The sequence below is a fragment of the Spea bombifrons genome, chromosome 3, assembly GCF_027358695.1.
Source record: "Spea bombifrons isolate aSpeBom1 chromosome 3, aSpeBom1.2.pri, whole genome shotgun sequence".
Classification (NCBI taxonomy): Eukaryota; Metazoa; Chordata; class Amphibia; order Anura; family Pelobatidae; genus Spea; species Spea bombifrons.
Window position 1 is genome coordinate 111,158,806 of NC_071089.1, and position 23,467 is coordinate 111,182,272.

The following is a 23,467-nucleotide window of genomic DNA, read 5'->3' on the forward strand; positions in this document are numbered from 1 at the left end:
CAAAGCGCGCACTCTCTCCACCCTTAGGATCCATTCCCTAAACGAGGGCGGGGTGACAGAAGCCCAATGCAAGGGAATCAAGGCTTTAGCCTCATCCAGCAAATGGCGGAGCACAGACCTCTTATACACCTTAACAGGCGTGGTGGTATGATGGAGCAGATAACTGGCAGGCTGAAAAGGAGGTGGAGAGTCAGTGAAACGCGGGAGGACTGCCTGGATAGCTTCCCAGTAAGGAACAATAAGGGGGCATTCCCACCATATATGAAGAATCGACCCCACCGACAGTCCACACCTCCAACACAACTCCGAATGGTCAGGAAACATGCTATGCAGGCGAGAGGGGGTACGGTACCAGCGCGTAAGCAACTTGTAAGAAAGCTCCTGAGACCTGGTGCTAAGAGAGCAACCATGTGTTAAAGAGAAAATCTTCCCCCACTGTGCCGCTGTGAAGGACACCCCAAGATCCGATTCCCACCTCCCCACATAAGCCGGCAAAACCTCATCCCCCACCCTCAAGAGCAACTGATACAGCAGGGAAATCCCATGAGGAGGAAGAGCATCTTTCAAATGTAACGATTCGAAAGGCGTGGGGTCTCTGACAAGGTTGTGTTTCTGAGGAATAGACCCAACATAAGCCCTGAGTTGCAAATATTGCAGAGTCTGCAGCGCAGTCGGGTCAACACCCCCAACAATGGTCGACAGGGAACGGAGTCGCGTCCCTTGCATATAGGACCCCAACGTCGGCGCATCTCCCGGAGCCGATAGCAGAAAGGAACCCCCCGACATACCCGGGGGAAAGTCAGGGTTAAACCGCAGCGGCGTCTGCGGCGAGGGATAGGTGAGTAGCCCGGAACCACGGGACACAGAATGCAGAACCGCCAACGTAGCCAAAAGAAAGGGGTGACCCCCCGCCTGCCTCCGAGCTACAGCCGGCTCAAGCCACAAAAGCACCTGCAGCGGCACAGAGGCGGCATCTGCTTCCAGAGCTACCCACAGCTTATGGGCAGGGCGGTAGGTCCACTCCAGGGTACGCAACAGGTGGCAAGCAAAATAGTAGCTGCGAATGCAGGGAAGGCCCAAGCCCCCCACATCTTTAGGTTTCTGCAACAAGGCCAGAGCCAGCCTCGGAGCCCGTCCCGCCCAGATAAAGGAGAGGAACAGAGCCCTCAAGGAGGAAAAGAAGGCACGCGGCAAAGCTATCGGCAAGGCTTGGAGCAAATACAGCACCCTGGGGAGGATGTTCATTTTAAGAGTATTCACCCTGCCCACCCAGGAGACAAACAGGGAACCCCAGGACCGGAGATCTTTCCGGATCGCCTCAAGAAGAGGGGGAAAATTAAATTCATATAAGAGGGATACATCATCCGCCAACCAGACCCCCAAATGCCGCAGTTTACGCACACACCACCGGAATGGGAAGGAAGAAGCCAGAGCCTCCACTTCAGCTACAGGAAGGGAAATGTTCAAAATTTCAGATTTGGACAGGTTGATTTTCAAGTTAGAAAGACAGCCGTATCTCCTAAACTCATCCATCAGCACAGGTAAGGACACACGCGGGTTCACAAGGGAGAACAACATATCATCCGCAAAAGCCACCGTTTTATGGTGCACGCCCCCACCCACCACACCGGTAACGTCCGGATTAACCCGAACAGCCTCCAGAAGGGGCTCCAGAGAAAGGACAAAAAGCATAGGGGACAACGGGCAACCCTGCCTAGTACCGTTAGAGATAGAGAACCGGTCCGAGAGGGCCCCATTAATACGCAACCTAGCTGACGGGCAAGTATAGAGAGCGGACACCCAGCGCAGCATATGCGGGCCAAGGCCCACCGCCCCTAGCACCTCAAGCATGAAGGTCCAATCAAGCCGATCAAAGGCCTTCTCGGCATCCGTAGATAGCAAGACAGCCTTGGCGCCCGACCGCTTAATTAAATGGATCAAGTTGACCGCCCTCAGGGTCCCGTCCCTACACTCCCTACCAGGCACAAACCCCGACTGGTCCGGATGTATCAAACCAGGGAGAAAGCGCCCAACACGCATAGCGAGAACCTTGGAGAACAGCTTTAGGTCCACATTGAGAAGGGAAATAGGCCTATAATTCCCACAAAGCTCCGGATCCCGACCTTCCTTCGGAATCACAGAGATCGTAGCGGCCAAAGTGTGGGGGTGGAAGCCCGCACCATCCAGAATGGAGTTAAACACAGCTACCAACTGGGGGCCAAGGACAGAAAAGAAAACCTTGTAGTAACTTAAAGACAATCCATCCGGGCCCGGGCATTTCCCCGGCTTAGAGGACTTGAGCGCATAAGCCAATTCCTCACTGGAGATCGGAGCCTCCAGCAGCGCAGAGTCGGCCGGGGACAAACGGCGCGGCAAAAAACGCGACAAATACTGGCGAATAGCCAGTCTGTGGCCCTCAAGCGCCTCAGGGGCATCATGCGTGGGGGAATGATTATACAGGGCGGAATAGAAAGTAACAAATTCCTCGGCTATAGCCGACGGGAGATAACGCATGCGACCACCCGGGGAGCGAATTCTGGGGATGTAGGACAGCTGCCTCTTCCGACGTAAAGCGCGAGCCAAATACTTCCCAGGCTTATCCCCATGCTCATAAAAGATGGCCTTAAGCCTATCATAATGCCTCTGAGATTGACTATGAAGTATATCGGCGAGTTCCGCCCGAAGCACAAGCAAACGGTTAAAGTCACTGTCACGCAAAGTATCCTTATGAATTGCCTCCAAAGCTGCTATCTGCACAGAAAGATCACTAAGCTTCTGAGCAGAGGCCCTCTTCCTCGCAGCCCCCATCTGGATAAACCGGCCACGAGCCACGCACTTATGAGCCTCCCAAACCGTAGGAAGGGGCACATCAGGGGTAACGTTGGTCAGAAAATAGTCGCGAAGGGCCGCGGTCGTCGAGTCCCGCACCTCCACCTCAGACAGCAAGGACTCATTCAACCGCCACGAAGTCTGAGTGGGACGAGTCAACGGGGATGCAAGCGTCAACTTCAGAGGGGCATGGTCCGACCATGTAATGGAACCATAGCTGGCCTCCTTCAAAAGGGACAAATGGTAGTGAGTGAGGAAAAGACAGTCAATGCGGGAGTATCGTTTATGCGGGACAGAGTAAAAGCTAAAGTCTTTGTCAGTCGGGTGGAGGGCCCTCCAACAGTCAACCAACTGGTCAGCAGTAAGTAAAGCATGAATCCTCCGCAAAACCCCAGGCGGGGTCTGGGACGTCCCCGTAGAAGAGTCCAGTTTGGGGTGGAGAGCCACATTGAGGTCGCCCCCAAAAAGCAGTAAACCGTCCTGAAAGGAACGGAGTATCCGCAACGTCTTAGAGAGCCACGCATGTTGTTTCACATTAGGGACGTAAACATTAGCGAAGGTATAGGCCTTCCCGGCCACCCGGCCCTTGACAAAAATAAATCTACCGTCCGGATCAACAAGGTGCACAACATCAGTAAGCGGAAAGTGTCGTGAAAACAAGATCGCCACCCCCTTTGACTTAGACTGGGCGTTATTGCTAAGGAAAGCCACAGGATAATCCCGGGACATCAAACTAGGGTGGGACGTGCCCCGAAAATGAGTCTCCTGCACAAAGGCCACCGAGACACGGTGACGCTTCAGATCACGAAATAGAGCCGACCGTTTCTCCGGCACATTAAGGCCCTTAACATTGATTGACAGGATATTGAGATCAGCAGGCCGATAAGCCATGACGGTGTCCACAAAAGACAAGGGGGGAGGAGAGAAACACTAGGAGAGGGAGACGAGGAAAAGGGAAGGAAGCAGGTACAAACCGACCCACAAACGTACAGACAAACAAACAAGAAAAAGGGAAAAGAGAGGAGAACAAAACCCCCCCTTCCAAAAAAGTACCAAGGGCGTCAGCTGGAAAAGAAAACACAGTAGGACCAAAAATAACAGGACCACAGTGTACTACCAGCACGGCACGACGCCTACGGTCAGAGGCGGAGTAACGGCCGAAAAAGAAGCCGGACAAAACCAAACAAAACAAAACAACCGCAAAAGGAACAACAAACATGAGACCACCCATCGGTCCCCGGCCTGAAAGGTAGCGTGTCACAGCAACAGCCCCCCAAGGGGAAACGAGCGAGAGCAAGTGGAACCCCTAGGCAGAGAGAGGTAGATAGCGCGGCACGCCACCCCCCACAGAGACACCAAAGCAGAGGGCAAATGGCCTCGCCGACAGCACAGCGCAAAGAAAATAAAAACGAAAACTATAAACCCCCCGACCCCTCCCAAAAGTGCCGAACCCCCCACCAACAGAGGACCACCCCCCCGTTGAAAAAGAAGTGTTGCTCGTAAGGAGAAAAAAGCGAGCAATCACCGCTCGCAGCACTCCCCCATAGACAGCAGATCAGAGGGCAAGCGGCAGCATCGATACAGTAGCGCAACAAAAAAGAAAAAAGAAAACATAAACCCCTCCCCGACCCCACCCCCACCCAAAAGAGCCGAACCCCCCAACCAGGACGAGAGCACGCCGAGATGCACACAGAAGTGTCGCCCAAAGATAAAAAAGGAAGTGAGCAAGCGCAGAGCGCTGCACTCCCACAGAGATGGCATAACAGAGGTCAGAGGCAGAACCAAACTATCAGCGCAAAGAAAAATAATAAAAAGAAAAAAATAAATAAATAAATAAAAACATAACCCCCCCAACCCAAACCCCCACCCAAAAGAGCCGATTCCCTCCCCCTACCCCTACGAACCACGACTAGAGCCAGCAGATGGACACTCGAGGCAGAAGCCCCGGGCCCAGATCAGCAACAGATATAGGAGCATGCCGGCAGCGAATGTAACGTACACAATAAAAATACACACTCACAACCCCCCCCCCCCCAACGCACAGAAAAAAGTAAAAGAAAACAAACATAGTCCCCAAAAAGTAAATAAACGTGCGCGGCGATACGGCAAGAGGCTCCACACAAGGACAGAAGTGCCCAGGATCGGGATCAGGAGAGCGTCCACAAGTGCGGCATGAGGGCCCAAGAAGACCCAGCCAGAGTCACCAAACAGGTCCCGAGAAGGTAAGTCAGGAGCCCAAGACCAACATGGACGCCCGACCGCGGGCAAAACAGCAGGGACGCAGCTCCTGAAGTTATTCCTCCGGGTCCGTCGCCTCCGGAAGCTGCATAGACAGCCTGCCGCGACGGGTTACACGGCCCGGTGACCGCTCCCGCCGACGTGAAGTCCCTCCAAAATTAGCGGCACGATCTGCCGGAATGGCGGGCAAGTCCCAATCCGGAATCCGAAGAGCAGGCAGGCGGAGATCCCGGAGGAAAGCAGGCAACTCCCGGTGAAAGCGGAGCGAGAAAGTAGAACCTCCCGAGCGCACGTTAAGGCTAAAGGGGTAGCCCCAATAATACTGAACGCCACGGCTCCGGAGTTCGGCTGTAAGGGGTCGCAGCACTCTGCGATTCTGCAGGGTGATGTCGGACAGGTCCTGGAAGAGGGTGACCCTGGCGCCTTCGAAAGCCCAGGATCCCACCTCTCTCGCACGCCTCATAAGCTGCTCCTTCAACCGGTAGTCAGTCACGCAGCAGATAACATCCCTCGGGGGCGCCGACGGGGGACCCCTAGGCCTCAAAGCCCTGTGAGCCCGATCCAGAGAGAGCACAGTCTCAGGAGGCCTCCCCAAGAGGCCGTTGAACAAGCGGACCACAATACCCCTAACATCTTCAGGGGTGTCAGAAGTGACCTCCGGAAGGCCTCGGATCCTTATGTTGTGCCGTCGGCCCCTGTTATCGAGGTCCTCCAAACGCCTCCTGTAATCGGCCAGACAATAAGCATGATGGGCGGAGGATAGCTCCAGGGCAGATGTCCTCTGGGCCTGCTGAGCCGCTTCAGTCTCCCGGAGCGTGAGGCGACGGTCCACACCATCCAGATCTGCCCGAAGGCCCGCCACCGCGTCGGTCACGGTCTGCTTAAGCTCCGAAAGCAGCGTGCTAAAGTCCTCCCTCCACGGAGCAGAGGAGAAAAGCTGGCGAACATCCGCGGAACAGGTAGGTACACCGGCCTCTCCGGACACTGCATCTTCGCGCCTGTCCCCGGAATCGCGGGAACTCGAGGGCGACGCTGCCTCGTGGTCTTCAGGCGCCTGCGAGGCCAGCGCCGCTGGGGTACGAAAGTACTCCCTAAGGGTTGCCACCGACGACCCGGCACCCTCCCCAGGCACCGACGGGGCGGAGGACTGCCGTCTATTACGCACCATGAGTGCGATTGATAGCTAATAAAAGCTAATATTACCGGGGGACCGACGGAGCTCAGGTCTCAAGCAGCCATCTTCTCCAACGGTCGGCCACGCCCCCCGGCCAGTGTGAAGTTCTCTCCATCCTCCGCAACACACCTTTCTCTATCTAATTGTTCCCCCATCTATGCCTGGATTGCTATTACTTGTGATGAATTAATGTATGGCATTCGTTCCAGCACCGCATGAGTTTTAGACCTCTGTCTTTCCTTAGGATCTTTTCTCTATTTCCGGGTTTTGGATATCCGGCTTAGCTCTCAATCCCCAGTCTTCATTCCATTTGAAGAAAACCCCTGAGATTCCAAGCGCCTATGTAACTCTATAACTTTCTCTATGTTGGTCCAAAAACAGTCTAGCTATGTTTCCACATATTCACTAAGAGTCTTTGCCATTTACATGAAATCAGGAAAAAAAACCAATATTTATATAATAATTTTATTAAAGTAAGAAAACAGGATATGAAAATAAAAAACAGCTTTAAAATTGTGCTTGGACATTATGAGCAGATAATAATATTCAGCAGAAACCCAGATAGATCACAGATACTTTCTTTTTTTTCTGTAAACGCTTGTGATCTGTGATTTCGAAGTTGTAGTTCAGTGCAGCATTAAAATCTCAGCCTGTCTGGGCATCTTGTTACACCAGACGAAACCTTCCGTAGTATAACGCTTGATAGACTAGTCCAAGGGTGTCCAACCTGCGGCCCTCCAGCTGCTGCAGGACTACATCTCCCATAATGCTCTTTCAGCTAGGTGGCTGGCAGAGGAGTATGGGAGATGTAGTCCTGCAGCAGCTGGAGGGCCGCGGGTTGGACACCCTTGTCCCTTAGTAGTATATTTTCCAGGTATACGAGACAACATTTATTACGTATACTTAGCTAATGTTTTCTTGGAACCGCTATAATGACAAATAACAATCCTCCCCTAGAAAATATAGAATTATATATTTATAGAACAATAAAAAAACCAAAAACGGCCCCCAATATTCACTGACCCTCCTACTTCCAGAGCAGAAGGGAAAACCCCTCACAATGAACAGAAATATCACATATAAAAACTAAAGCTAATGAAATCAGGTATACTTATTCCAAAATGTCAGAGAATAATACATGATAAATCTCCAATTTATTACGGAATGTGGATCATTTATGTTAATTGTATTAATCTGTCTGCAAGATATCTTCTGGGCTGTTCTTCCAATATGATAAGGAATATACTGGTGAGTGTTTAATCAGGGGTTAAGCTTTTGTCTTGTAAAAAAAAAACCTAAGGCACTAACATCTAAGTAAAAATATGAAGTAAAATAATTAACCCTGGGAATTTAAAAAAAATTGTGTTCTTTTGAACCAAAATACCCGCATCCATAAAAATACAGATCTCCTAAATACAGCATCTATTTCCGCTTTGGTTTTAGAACACTTCGTGATAAGTAGGCAGCCCCTTTTATTTTTTCTCAGCCTCCTTTAAAGTTGATTTATGGTACTTCTGACCGACCCCGTAAGGCACGTGCGCTGCGATGGTGCCCAGTTCTTGAGCCCCCTCGATGTGGAACATCTGGTCGTCAAAGAAAAGGTGAGGCTTGATCTTCTCCAAGATGGGACCCTTTGGAGCACCTGCTAGAAACAGGGCTTCATCGACCTCCAAACCCCAGCTGCGCAAGGTCTTCAGGGCCCTGGCTCCTGAGCTAGCTGCACTCCGGGCTGTCACGAGGTAGGTCCTGATTGGGCAATTTAGACGTGCGCCCTTGGCATGGAATTTCCTCTGAAGTTTACCCAAGGATTCCAGAAAGCATTTCAACGGTCCCTGTAGACAATAAATATAATAGATGGTATTAGTTGCTAATATTAGATACATGTTTGATATATTTTCCATCCAACACCAAATGTAGCATTTATTTTGAGAATAATTCAATTAAAATCTAACTCTTTAGGACAAAGGAGGTAGTAGTACCTCCATGAAGACCATCCCTTAAGGATGATGGACGTACTATTACATCTTCAGCTTTTTCTCTTTGTTGTGTTGGGTTTTCACAAACATATAGTAACACGGGATGGATTTGACTTTATTGAGGCTATAGCCCTTAAATATCAAATTTACCAAAACATAAGAAAAAATCTCACAATTCAACTTGTAATATTTGCCTTTAAATGACAATCCTCGATGAAAAGTCTAGGCAAATAAGGCGTCTCTAAACCCAGACATGCAAAAGCTACAAATAATTTGCATTAACTGTCCATAATTTCTAAATCTGAAAATGTTTTTGTTTTCCATTTTTCATCCAGTTTAGTAGATTTTGCCTTACAAACAAAATATTTGCTATTCAAAAGTATGGGGTCACTTTCATGTAACGAGTTGCATAGGGTTTTCTAATGATCGAATTGCAAACACAACGTGCCATTGGAACACAGGAGTGATGGGAGTGATAAAGGAGTGATGGGAGTGATAAAGGAGTGATGGGAGTGATAGAAGGCCTCTGTACGCCTATGATGAGATTCCATTAAAAATCAGCCATTTCCAGCTACAATAGTCATTTACAACATTAACCCCGTCTGCGCTGGATTTCGGATCCATTTCATGTTACTGTAATGGACACTAATTTGCTTTTCTTTCAAAAACAAGCAACTTTCTAAATTACTCCAAACTACCCATCCCGACCTGTCCTAAAAAAAATAAACTATTTATGTGAGGACAATAAGCGAGAATCAGGGAAATTATAGTAGGAAAGCTCTTTACCATGTCATCAAGGATAAAATGCTTTATACGTATAGTGTTTATATTCACCGACGTAACCTCTTCGTATGTCGGCATTGTGCCTATAGCTCCAAATCATTTTAAACAATCTTTCTACCTTGTTTTGAAAGCACTTCTTAAGCTCTATGACGCCAGCGACATACGGCGTGAACGTGCTAAATAAAACCAGGCGGCTGCCAAAACCTACGTGGATTAATAATTCTGACACTAAATATCACTTTTCCATTTGTGCGCATGTGCCAAAAGCTTGTGTTCCCGTGTCGTTCATTTGCAGACATAATAAAACATATATTTTTTTGCCTGTGCAAATTGATGAACGCAGGATATTATTATTTAATGTATTCATATTTATTTATATTAATATAATTATTTTTTAATCCCATTATATGTGATCTATATATTTGCTGGCTGCTTGGCTAGCACAGTGTATAGAATAAGAAAACTGCTCATGACGTGTCGTCGTGCCATTTACAATTAGTAGCGGCTCCTTAAAGACAACAAAAACTGACTTGCATCGTTAACCCCTTCATGACAAAGGGGCTCACAATGCATTGTTTTTAATGGGCTTAAGGACAACCCATTGTCCTTAAAGGGTTAAAGAATAAAATTTGACCTATTCATTGATGGAGCTGATTTCAAAGTAGAGCCACTTCTTCATACTGAGGTGGTCCTAACGGCCCCCGGATATCTATGTGATTTCACATGTCAAGAGGATTTGGTATTTTGAAGATGCTAAGGTTTTTAGGGGAATCTTTAAGGGAACAACCACCTAAATGCAGCAACCAATCGCAATGCATTTAGACAACACTGGCCTAGAATACCGTACCTGTGCCAGAGGCTTGTTCTCAAATTTCTTCTCGTGTTCAAAAAACGAGTCTAGTCCCTTTTCTTTTACAATCTGCTCCGATTCATCGGAAAACAAAACAGCATCCCCGTCGAACGCTACTCTCAGCTGCTTCTCCGACAGGACCAGATCCTTCTTGGCAATAAACATGGTGGCGGCTGCAATACCTGCAAAAAGATAATCCATTCTGCAAAGTTAAGAGAGCCGCGTAATTAGAAAACGCTTACAGAGATTTATAAGGGGGCGATCGCGAGAACGGAACGATGGAAAGTATTAACGGCAGAAAGGCTCACAACCGAAGGACGACGATGTATGATGGAATAAAAGGATAGAAAAGATGCAAAGATAAAAAGAAAAGAAAATGGTGGTTTCAGAGGAAGGGAAATAAGTATGGAAGCACAAAATAAGTGCAATGGAAATATAAAGGAGGTAAGAGACATCCAAGACACTTTTAACCTCCCAGCAGAAAGAAAACAATTGGACACAACAGGTCTACAGTTCCCATGATGCCACATTTGGTAAGTTAATAAAGTACGCCAATGCGGGCGTCTACTTTGGTAACCTAGAAGAACGCATAAAATCTTCTCTCTGATGGATTATTTCAATAATTTACTTAAAATTAAATTCTGTCTCCATATTCTACTGCAGACTTCACATTATTATTATATTTTATTTATATAGCGCCAACCATTTACGCAGCGCTTAATACATATTTTCTAGGGGGTACGACAAGACTAAGACGGACTAAGACGATAAATACACAAATGGATGGATATGGGCGTAAATGTTCTACAGGAAGAAATGGCAGCGCATGGAATTAAAAATGTGTGTATTTAAAATAATAATGAGGCAAGACGCAAAGCACCGCTAAAGCCTTTGGTTAACGGAGCATCAAAGACGTGTCTTACCTTCTGCAATGGCTTCCTGGACCTTCTCCGAGTCTGCCGACAGGTACAGATTGGTCAAGTAGGCCTTGAGGTATCCAATTGGACTTTTACCGCCCGTCATGCAGAAACGCTCGATATTCAGATCTAAGCATGAAATGGTGGTTTGATTAAACGTATTTTGACACATTTCAGTTTAAGCCGAGTCATTCAGCGCGGTAACATTTTGGCAGTGATTTAACCATTTAGGTTGGTGCTTCGTGAATACATCGGGAATAACTGGGGACCATCCTGAAATGTAAGCGCGTTGGTACTTCTTGTGCAATACAGAGGGACTCATTGATTCAGTTAAGGTAAGAAGTAACAAATCTCCTTGGCTTAACCATGGATTATGCGCGATCATCCCTGGTCAGATACTTTTAACCAGAAGGGCTGAGTTGGCCCTCAACGTTGAGGTGAAATTCTCTTTGGTTACTTTAATTCATCCTTCGCATAACCCACGTGTTATTCGAACAGAACCGATCCTGCACCAAATTTGTAACACATGCAGCTCTTCGTGGCTTACTTTAAGAATGGATCCCCTGCCGCCATTAAAACAAAGAACAAGGATCAGATGTGCAGTAAAACTTTACTATATGTTGTTTTAAAGCACTATGCGCTGGGCGTTCTCATGGAAAAAGACCTGTTTTTTCTACCTTTAAATAGAACCAGAAACGTTTGGAATCGGAATGCCGAACGGCTTGACATACTGTAGGTGTCATGATGAAAGTCTTCTGCAAGACCACCCTGGGTCAGACGAGTTTCCTGATCCCCTCCTCCCCCAGCTCTATCTGCTGACCTTAAATTTGGGAGCGATCTCTTCACAGCTGGCCCTACCATGATATGATTTTTTTTTTTTTTGTTCTCCTTTTATCTTCTAACGTATCCCACCGGCAAAAGGAAAGAGGGGGCGACAGCGGCCATTACTCATAGGCTGAGAAGTCTACGCCTAATCCCCCTGTTAGACAACTTTATCATAAAAAAAAAAGACTTCAAATGGGGGCTTATGAAACGAGTGGGAAGCGTGTAAGAAAGAGGCTTGTCTTTCAGCTGTGATTTGTAACTTGACATGTTAAGCCCGCCGCCATGGGCTCATGCCTTTGTTGAAAGCTTGCGTTGTCACCCATGGCCTGACATAAGCAAACAAACAGATCTACATTCAAAGGAGCTGCCTGAGAGCCAGCGCAGAACGCCCTTCACCATAGCAGCACCAAAAAAAAGCATAAAGCGTGCTGTTTATTTGACTTACCATAGTGATTGATGCTGTTTATAAGCCTGACCCCAACCTGGGCATGGTTGTTGGTCATCAGGACGATATCAAAGAGCTCCTCGCTATCGGGATAGAGAGCCCGTAGCTGCTTATTAACCTCTTCTACAGCCTGCGGGGGGAAATGAAAAGACAAAAAAATACGATGAACGCTGCTTCCTTACAACGTAGCAAAAGCAAAGGACGTCCATGTGGTTCTTTCAGTTTCTCGGTTGAAGATTTAACGGTTATTTTTTTATGTTTTAAGATATTTTAGATGTTGAGATCCTCACCGAGATTCCGACCGACTGTTTAAACCGCTTTCTAATCGGATGGAGTCTTTTTTTTCCGTGCAAACAGCTAATTTTTTTGATATACGGCTACGCTACGAATGTCATTTTACGGCATACAGTCTTAAATGGAGAGCGCTGGCTTATTTGGGTCTTAATTGGTGCAGCTTTCAACCTCTACGGATTATTTTTGGATATTTTTTGAATTTTCTAAATTTTGTTTAATTTGTTCAAACGTTGTGCTTCCGTTACATGAATATATAAAGCTTTCGGTAAAGTTTAATATAATTTAGATTTCAGAAATAAAGCACACTCTTCTATAGCGTCCCGCTACACCACCAAATAACACAATGTTTAATTTATAGTCTAGATTTTTGGTAACACTTAACCCTTTACGCTTACGAAGCTGTCAGTAGAATTCTATATGGAAGAGAAAATATAGGCTTTCTGAAGCTACTTTGGACATAGTTTAAAGGTCGATAGCACTATGCGTTTTATATTGTCCATTTTTTTCCCCAAGGACTTGGCGGTCAGCAACACATACAAATTTGATCTGCCCTTGAAATTTTGCTGATATGGCAACCATACATAGTAGGTGAAGCTGAGAGTCCCTGTGACTCATCCCTCCCTGACCTTTACCTCCCATACCCCCGGGCACTTGCTAAATGCTATAGCTAACTTTGCCCGTACCTGTCCTGAAAGGCGTGGAACGCGTAGTCCACATTTTAAAAACAAACAGTACATATGATCAGAATTATTAGTTTACGTAAAAAAAAATCGAAACATACCTGCTGACGGTGCTGGAGACCTACCCTTGGGAATTACACGTACTTTGCATTTTTAAAGGGGGTGTATTATGGTTTATGGTTATTCTGGGGTGTATTCTGGCTTTTTTTCCTAAATTAATATTCAAATTTTGGGGGGCACAAATACGGTAATTTAAATGACTAACTTTTAGTCAACACAAAAGTACAGTTTTCTGCGCACCAACGCCAGCTAACACAAAAGTGATACATTTAGAAAAAGAAAGGAAAATAAAAAATGCAGTTATTTTGAGGCTACCATTTAATTTAAAATTATTTATAGAAACTGAATTTTTTTATTAGAATTATTACTTATCTGTGATATTGTTAAAAAAAATATATGATTATCTCTACTGTGTAGCAGTATCACATCTTTTTTGGCGCTTCCAAAATTCAGACATAAAACTGCACATTATAAAGTTACTGCCCATTAGATTGTAAGCTCACATGTACCATTATGTCTTAACACGCGTGTAATATTACTGTCAATTTGAAATTGCCTTTGCGAAATATTTTCACTGTTCTCTATTGTAACAATGCTACATAAATAAATGTAATGTTACGCATTTTTGTAAATAGCAGGTTTTAGACGCATTTGTTCACAAGCATCATGCGCTCCTAGGAACGCTGGCAATGTCCGTGATCGGGTTTAGCTCCGGCATGTCAGCCGGTCCAGCCGGTACGGAAGCCAACGTTAACAAAAAGAGCTGAGCCAAAGAACACACTGCGTTTGGACGCGAACACTACAAATAATAGATAATGGGAAAACATGCTTCGACTGCTCCTTTAAAACACAAGCAGGCCAGATTCAGTGACCTGCGTAAACACGCGCTGGCGTGAACGGTGCTGAACAAAAAGCATTGTTTGCGATTCAACTACCGTTCCAAATGAGGCGTGAAATTTTTATACTGCAACTTAAAGTAGGTCTAGAAAATTATAGAAAGTTCTTAACTGATTTATTTACAGTAAAAAGGTGACAGAAACACACAGTACACGCGTGGAGGAGTTGGAAACGGAAAAGCTCAGCTGTTTGTAGACAGATGAATTTAGTACAGCATTGCAAGGGTTAATAAAAAAAAAAAAAAACTATCTTTACCGATTAATTGACACTTTTTTTGTCTGCAAATATCAACTGACAAATGTCCCAGAAATCAATTAAGACACTGTGTTAACCATATGAATTGAGAAAATATAAAAAAATATATATATATTTATATATAAAAATTATATACTTAATTAAATGAACCCCAGGCTGACCCAAACCTACACAAATAATAGTAAATAGGAAACCAAACTTCTTAATATTTGCTTTCCAATCTGCATTTCCAGCACTGGACACCACAATTTTAACTGTGGATTATGATATTATGTGTTATATATATATATATATATATATATATATATATATATATATATATATATATATATATATATATATATATATATATTAACGTGTTTTCTCTTCATGCCCCCTTTCTTTTTACACTAGCACGAGTATCAAGGGGATCTGGACACATTTTTATGACTGGTTTACGTTTAATTGAACCTAATTGTTTAATTACTTTGAAATCAATTGGCTGCCCAGAGGTTTACTTTGATCTGCTCGTGTAGGAGGCATTTGTTTGCCGTCGCCAGGCCCGGACTGGCCATCGGGCACACCGGGCATTTGCCCGGTGGGCCGGGCCACGGCAGGGCCGCATTGATTTAGGGGCTGATGGAGCTGCAGCTCCTGGCCCCTACCCTCCCTACCGGGTCCGCCACTCTAAGGGGCCGGGAAGTCCCCACCAAGGCCGGCCTTACGGGTCTGCGGCCGCACAGGGTATAAATTAAAACATCGGGTTTTTTTTTACTTTATTTAACATCCTCCATGTTAAATAAAGTTTTTTTAACTTTATTTAACATGGAGGATGTTAAATAAAGTTGGAAAAAAACCCCGATGTTTTAATTTAAACCCTGTGCGGCCGCAGACCCCTAAGGCCGGCCCTGGTGGGGGCTTCCCGGCCCCTTAGAGCAGGACCGGCCTTTGGGGTGTGCGACCGCACAGGGCGTCACACTCTAGGGGGCGGTCCGCACCGGGTGCCGCTCATCAGGGGGTGCCAACTTGCGGCACCCGGCACCCCTCCAGAGACGGACAGTAACGTCCGCCGCTGGAGGAGCAGGTTCGCAAGGGAGCGGTATCGGAGGTCTTTAACAGACCTCCGGTTCCCTTGAGTGATTTTAAGCCGGGTTCAACCCGGCTTAAAATCACTCAAGGGAGCCGGAGGTCTGTTAAAGACCTCCGATACCGCTCCCTTGCGATCTGCACGGCAACAGCTGCTGTGCGCCGGGATCTGACAACAAACCCCGGCGCACAGCAGCTGTTGCCCTCTGAACCGGAAGAAGACAGAGAAGACAGAAGAACTGAAGAAGAGGAGGAAAAGGAGCTGTAAGGAGAAAAGAGGAAAGGTAGGAAAATATTCAGTGAGAGTGGATTGGTGTATATGTGTGGATTGGTATATATGTGTGGATTGGTATATATGTGTGGATTGGTATATATGTGTGGATTGGTATATATGCGTGGATTGGTATATATGCGTGGATTGGTATATATGCGTGGATTGGTATATGTGTGGATTGGTATATATGTGTGGATTGGTATATATGTGTGGATTGGTATATATGTGTGGATTGGTGTATGTGTGGATTGGTATATATGTGTGGATTGGTATACGTGTGGATTGGCATACGTGTGGATTGGCATACGTGTGGATTGGCATACGTGTGGATTGGTATACGTGTGGATTGGTATGTGTGTGGATTGGTATATGTGTGTGGATTGGTATATGTGTGTGGATTGGTATATGTGTGTGGATTGGTATATATGTGTGGATTGGTATATATGTGTGGATTGGTATATATGTGTGGATTGGTATACGTGTGGATTGGTATACGTGTGGATTGGCATACGTGTGGATTGGCATACGTGTGGATTGGCATACGTGTGGATTGGCATACGTGTGGATTGGCATACGTGTGGATTGGTATACGTGTGGATTGGTATGTGTGTGGATTGGTATATGTGTGTGGATTGGTATACGTGTGGATTGGTATACGTGTGGATTGGTATATATGTGTGGATTGGTATACGTGTGGATTGGTATATACGTGTGGATTGGTATATATGTGTGGATTGGTATATATGTGTGGATTGGTAAATGTGTGAGAGTGATGGGTGTTATGCTGTACCATTTCCAATGTCTTTTTCATGATCTAATTATGCTCTAAAAGTACATCATAACTCCCATCACTCTATACTGTTCCATACAGTGGCAGAGCTGGGAGGCAGAGGCCTTGCACCCCCACCGCAGGACTCCTGAAAGGTAAGTGAACTTCAAAGAGGGAGAGGGTAGATAGTTAGGAGGGGGTAGATAGGGAAAAGGGCGTGAGACGGGGGAAAGAGGGTAGATAGGGAGAAGGGAGTGAGAAGGGGTAGATAGGGGAGAAGGGAGTGAGAAGGGGTAGATGGGGCAGAAGGGAGTGAGAAGGGGTAGATAGGGCAATCATACTCCTATCATGCCAAGTCTGCGAGTACATCCTGGAATCTGGGTATGCCTGGGCATGATAGGAATGTGATTGCTGTTAACAATCATATATATACATATAATATTGTTTTTTAATTGTTTTGTCCTATTTTGGTGTGTTACTTACTTTAAATAAAAGTGTTAGATTTTTTTATGGTGTGGGGAGGTCATATTCGGTTTCGGACAGGTAAATGCTGCATTTTCGGTTTCAGTCCAGAATTCGTTTCGGTGCATCCCTACTACTAAGCCAGACAATGAAGTGGTAGGCCTACACCACATCAATGTTTGGCGTAGTATATAGTGATTGGTGTTATGCTGCACTATTGTCAATGTCTGGCTCAATGTATAGTGATAGGGATTACGCTGTACCACTGTCAATGTGTGCCTCAGTATATAGTGATAGGTGTTATGCTGTACCACCGTCATTGTCTGCCTCAGTATATAGTGGTAGGTGTTATGCTGTACCACCGTCAATTTCAGCCTCAGTATATAGTGATAAGTATTATGCTGTACCACCGTCAATGTCTGCCTCAGTATATAATGATAACAGTGAGAAGAGGCAGAGGTGGTAGATAGTGATACAGGGGGATAGATAGTGAGAAAGGGGAGTTTTGTTACAAGTTTTTATTCCTTTCTTTTTTTGGGATGGGGGGGCACCAGAGGAGTAGTCCGCACAGGGCGCCAGAACACCTAAGGCCGGCTCTGCCTTAGAGTGGCGGACCCGGTTGCAGTTGCGGCGGGCTTAAGGGGCTCTGCCTTAATGCGGCCATATTTTAAGGTACTAGCCTGGAGCTGCAGCTCCATCAGCCCCTAAGTCAATCCTGCCCTGCCACAGGCGCGGTCGCAGTTGCTGCTTGCTCTGGCAACAAGGTAAGTAGGGTGAGGGAGGGGGCTGCAGTGAGAAGGGGCAGAGGGGGGTTAGGTAGTGAGAAAGGGGGAGAGGGGATAGATAGAGGCGGTACATATTGATAAGTGGGGAAGGGGGTTACATAGTGAAAAGGGGGAACATAGTGAGAAGGGGCAGATAAGATGATGAGAGGGGGTAGTGTGAATGCGTATGAGAATGAATGAATTCATGTGTGGATGAATTGCTTGAATGATTTGTGAGACTGCATTAATGAATGTGTTAATGATTTGTGTGAATGATTAAATGCAAAGATGGTACATGAAGGGTGGGCTTTAACAATAAATAAATAAATAAATAAATATGGGCTGCTCAGGCTTAAATGCCCGGGCCTATTTTTTGTCCCAGTCCGGGCCTGGCCGTCGCAGTTACTAAACATGTCCGTTTGAGCCGTTATAGCTTATCACCGTGTGCCCTGGGTCGGGAGTTTCTACACCCAACGTATTTCCTGTTGGCTTCTTGATTACGAAAGATCCTGCAACAGTTAAGGAGTGTGAATCAATCTATCTAGGTGCTTAACAGATAGAAAAAAATGATTTCTTGGACTCTGCACCAGTTCTAACAAATAGGAATGGATTTCAGGACATGCAAAGGAAGTGAAATGCATGATGGGAAATTCCCAAATCACCAAACGCGACCGCATCTCGACAATCATTGCGATATTTTATTCTTCTACAAACGACAGATACTTTTTAACAACATTGTATCACCTGGTTGTACATCGGCCGGGTCTGAGTCTTTACATCGGGACAAAAATGGGCAGACTAGATGGCTGAATGGGTCGGATTTGCCATCAAATTCTATGTTTTGAAGTAAAAATAAAACAATAAAATTGAGTTAACTATTGTTATCACTAAGCGGACACAATGAGTAGTTGTCCTACATTTTTTAATTTGATCCCAACCCGAGTTAGTTTAGATGGTTTAGTTAGTTTACACGGGAAGGCCTTTGTACAAAGATATTTGTACAAATATTATTATTTTTATTATTATTAATAATAACCTAATGCTATAATACATGGGAAAGCCTAGGCTTGAGATAGCTGTACAAATATTATTATTATTATTAATTGTACAAATATCTCAGGCTTTCCCATGTATTATAGCATATAATAATAATAATAATGATAATAATAATAATAATAATGATAATAATAATAATAATGATAATAATAATAATAATTGACTGCACTAATACATGGGAAAGCCTGAGATATTTGTACAATTAATAATAATAATAATAATATTGCAAGTCTAGGCCTTCCTATGTATTATAGCATTATATAATATTAATATATATATATATATAATAATACAATTATAATGCTATAATACATGGGAAAGCCTGAGATATGTGTACAGTTATTATTATTATTATTATTATTAATAATAATGTTTACAATCTGCTATAAAACACGGGAAGGCCCGGACCTGACATATTTGTACAAAGCCAGTAAAAGGCACAATTGGACTCGGGATTTTAAAGGTAGCCAAATATTGGCGCCGGAGTTTCATTGTCGTAAAGAAGACCCTTCCCCTTTGCGGCTTTTCTTTTCATCGGCCCCCTGAATAAACAATTACTATGGGTTCGGGTATCAACATTTTTTTTTTTACCATTTTCCCAGGATCTGCATTATTAAAATTTGTTTTAATAATTGATTTGAGTTATTCTTAAAGCTGTGACACGTCCCCTTTAACCCCTTAAGGACAATGCCTTGTGAGCTTGTACATGTACAGGTTTGGTTGTAAAGGTCGCTATGGTTGGGGTGGATTCTATTGAAATTAACAATATAATAGAATAATTACGAAATTAATAATGTAATACAATTATACATATAATTAATAAAAATGTATAAAATGTAATAGGGTTTTAGGTTTTTTTTAAAGAATTTTAAGAGCAGCTGTGATTTACGTTATAGATGAAAGACGTAAAAATAATAAAAATTAAGTAATAAATAAAAAATGTGACCGGTGTTTGGAAATGATTATTTTGACTGAAATTAACATATAAATCGGAATAGCATTCGGTTTTTTTTTTGCTGGTTCTCCCGTAATTTTTTTGTTGTTGTAAATATTAGTAGTTTTTATTTATTATACCTGTCCACACAACTTGTCTGGAAGGCGTTCCTATGTATCTACTCCTCCTTTGCATATTAATAATGATAGCTTATATATTTTACTGCTACATAGCGATGCTTTATGTCTTTACAGAGGGCTGTTACTGTAAGTGGGAAAGCGCCTTGACCGGTTTAACAGGGTTCACACCCAAGTGGAGTAACGAGCACTTCCCGCACTCCCATCCCTTTCTAGAAGCTGACAGATAATACCCTGTATCCATAGATAAAAAACAGACAAACACAGAAAGTGACGGCCCGTCTAGTCGAAGTCCTTGGTCTTGTCTTAAGTCAGAACCCATATCCCTATCCCGCGCATGTTTATATTCCCTTACGGCGTTCACTTCTACCCCTTCTGCCGGGAGGCTGTTGCACTTATTAACCACTTTCTCAGCAAAGAGCCAGGACTCAAACCCAATCTTTGGCGTAGCAGCCTCTGCGGACTACATCTCCCATGATGCACGGCGGGCTGGCTATGCTCTATGGGAGTCGTCACACTCAGCAGCTGCTTACAAAGAGCTGCCGATCCCTGGAATGGAATTTTGCTATGCCAGGCGTCCATGCGCAGCGTGTCCTGGTAACACTGCACCATGCCGCAGGGGCTTTCTGCACTGTTTAAAGGGGCTGCTTTGTGGCCCTTACATTTGGGGAGGAATAATGCCGTAGGGTACACGCTAGCTTCCCTTTTCGCAGTATAGGAAGTGGCTTTTCTACAGCACACACCCTTTAAATATCCGACACGCCGGCTGTCACTGAACCGGTCTCTGGTGACGTCACAGGATGGCCACTGTGATCAGCCGGTCAGCAGCACCCACGGCATGCGCCGTCACAAGTTTTTCCTCCCCGAAGGGCTCTCGCCAGCGCCAAGGATGTTGGGTCACCTTATGCTCCATTTACAATCAGAACCGGTGTTTTTCTAGTGAGTTTTGGGGTTTTGTTTCCATTTTTGTTTCACTTTTATTTTCATATTGTTAACCGTTACAGTTTAGGTGGCTACATTTTGCAGACTATGTTATTTTTACCCCCCCCCGACACACTTTTTGCCCCCCTTATACCTTCACGAAGGGGAACGCGGGCCCCGTTTTCAGGGGCTCCTCTTCGTGTGTTTGTTGGTGCTGCACGTATTTTTCCACCCCTTCCTCCTCGTACATTTTCCGGTCCTCCGACATGTTAAACAGAACCCTGGAGGAGACGGCGATGGTCACTGCGTTCTGCGGCTTCGGCTGCGGGACAGACATGTTACCGTTAACCCTACGAAGGCCACAACACAAATTACCATTTAAAACAACCAGGGGCACCGCTGAGGGGGCATTTAACCATTTGAAACACCCAGGGGCACCGCTGAGGGGGCATTTAACCATTTAAAACAACCAGGGGCACCGCTGAGGGGGCATTTAACCATTTAAAACAACCAGGGGCACCGCTGAGGGGGCATTTAACCATTTAAAACAACCAGGGGCATATCTGAGGGGGCATTTAACCATTTAAAACAACCAGGGGCACAAGTGAGGGGGTATTTAACCATTTAAAACACCCAGGGACACATCTGAGGGGGTATTTAACCATTTGAAACAACCAGGGGCACAGCTGAGGGGGTATTTGACCATTTGGTGCCAAAGGAGCAGAAAGGGTTACACAGATCTATACTTGGAATTTGGACTATGCAGGGGTGTTAACCCTTTGGGGCCCACTGGAAATGAAGAAGCATTCAAATACTTGTAGTACTATTTAAATACCATTTAAGCTGTAACCCCCCACCCGTACTCATGGGGTTAAATGATGCAGACTACCCCCCCTCCTCACACCCCCTCCCGTTACCAGTTTCGGCCTCTTCTTGGATGCCAGGCTGTCATAAAAGGCCTTGGCTGAGGTGACGCCCTCGTCGTGTTTGGGGGTCTCTGCCGCGGGGGTCGGTTGGGTGCCGGTGGCCGTGCTCATGGTGGCGAGGGCGCGGGTGGCAGGAGGTTTGCGGCGGGTGTCTCTGAGCTCGGCTTCCCGGCGGCGGAGATCGGGGCGTGTGGCGGTGGGTGTGGGGAAGGAGGTGGGTGACTGCGGGGCGGGTCCCTCCGGTGCGGGAGATACTCGGCACCCTGGGCTCTGCGGCGGGGGCTCTTTTAGGGGGGTAGAAAGATGTCAGAGATCCGGCTGGCAGGTCCTGCGAGAATCGGCTCTGTCTTCAAAGGGAAGCGGGAGGCGGACACCGGGGAGCAGAGAATGCCGCACACCCCTCAGCACGTTACATAAGAATACGATCTATTTGGGTGTGGATAGAACATGTCGGGGTGTCGGCAGGTAGATCCGGGTGTCGGCAGGTAGATCTGGGTGTCGGCAGGTGAGGGTGTCCGCGGGCAGGTAAGGGGTGTCCGGTATCCATGGTTGATCTGGGTGTCTGCGGGCAGGTGGGGGTGTCCGGTATCCGCGGGCAGGTGGGGGTGTCCGGTATCCGCGGGCAGGTGGGGGTGTCCGGTATCCGCGGGCAGGTGGGGGTGTATTTAGTAATACAGCGACGTTAATAATCTGACACCTCGTTCCTCTGGTATTTTCCCCAAATTTCTAAACGATTTATTAAAGAATTTCAAGTTTTAATTTTTATTTTATTTTGAAAAAGGTGCAGCCCAACAGCAATCAGATTTCAAAGTCTCGGACTGACCAGCGTGGTTAATAAAACTCCTTAAACAGAAGATTCATTTATTATTTGGAGATTTAATAACCCTTTTTATTAGCAACATTATTTTAAATCGTTTAAAACATATACAATGTTTTATGGGAACGATAAATTGGGATTACGGGCTCCGAGCTCCTATACAAGAAGTGGGTCAGTAGAAGAAAGAAGGGGCAAGAGGATTAGGGACTGTCCATCCTAAAATGGGACACTTGGGAGCAGGACCCCCATTGGTCACGCCAGGCAATAGCAAGCTCCTGGGCCGAGATCCAAGGTCAGTCTGCTCCACCTTGGGTTGTACCCTTCACATCGTTATCTGGAACTCAACTTGTCTCCTTAAATGGTCTTTTCTGACAGGTGGACTTCCAGGCCTCCAGACACTAAAATAGTACTGGGTGGGAGAACGGTGGACCAAAGGCATCCGTCACATATAACAGTCACATGTAACATACGTGATACAATGTGTTGGAAATTCCAGACTGATTTCCTGTGAACCCTTCCGAAGCAAGAGGAGCTCCACCAAATATTTTACTACTATTATCAGATTAAAATTACTTTTCACATATATTTAGTCGTCCCCCCCCCGATACATCTATTTTTTGCATCGTTAAATGTTTTCAGGCAGCTGCATGTTAGCCATTTGTGTTTTGGCTTTGTTATGTTAGCCCCAATCTACTGGAGAAACACCCCGACTGCCTGTTATAAAAAAATAGGCGCTGAAGGTAGGAAGAGTAAATGAGAGATTGAGAGAACGTGAATGAGCGTGTGAGTGAGCGTGAGAGAGTGAATGAGGGTGAGTGTCAACAAATTTCCATTCCAAATGGAAAAAGTCGTACGAATCAAAAGGTCCAAAGCGTTTTTGGTCTGCTCAAACCACAAAAAAAAGATGACCCCGTAAGGGTAACGCGGACCACAGCAGAGAATAGAGCAAGCGGTGAACGTGTTCTGCCACTGCTTGCTTTCTCATAAGTTCTCCACCGTAGCTTAGTGGGCTACATCAGTGATCAATGGGGGAAATCCGAAGGAAGTGGACGATTATTTCTATGGTGATTGTAAGCCATGTAGCACCTTGACCAGCCTTTGTACATATGCATCGTAGAC

General features: G+C 45.6%; 1 protein-coding gene across 1 annotated transcript; it reads right to left on the reverse strand.

The window, feature by feature from the left end:
- Positions 1-7,673: 7,673 nt before the first annotated feature.
- On the reverse strand, positions 7,674-21,845 carry NT5C1B (5'-nucleotidase, cytosolic IB). The gene is made up of 6 exons (XM_053458785.1): positions 21,523-21,845; positions 20,760-20,927; positions 12,038-12,167; positions 10,774-10,896; positions 9,848-10,032; positions 7,674-8,073 (listed from the first exon to the last, which is right to left on the reverse strand). The coding sequence occupies exons 1-6, from the start codon at positions 21,640-21,642 to the stop codon at positions 7,714-7,716; spliced, it is 1,086 nt and encodes a 361-aa protein (XP_053314760.1). The 5' UTR covers positions 21,643-21,845; the 3' UTR covers positions 7,674-7,713.
- Positions 21,846-23,467: the final 1,622 nt, after the last annotated feature.

Bases quoted from the DNA above. Each gene is read 5' to 3' on its own strand.
- NT5C1B (XM_053458785.1), bottom strand. From the start codon at position 21,642: ATGAGCACGGCCACCGGCACCCAACCGACCCCCGCGGCAGAGACCCCC. The intron at 12,168-20,759 runs GTATAAGGGGGG...TTCCCCCCGCAG, and splicing joins CCGCGTTCCCCTTCGTGAAG to GCTGTAGAAGAGGTTAATAA. The intron at 10,033-10,773 runs GTAAGACACGTC...ATCTTTTTGCAG, and splicing joins CCAGGAAGCCATTGCAGAAG to GTATTGCAGCCGCCACCATG.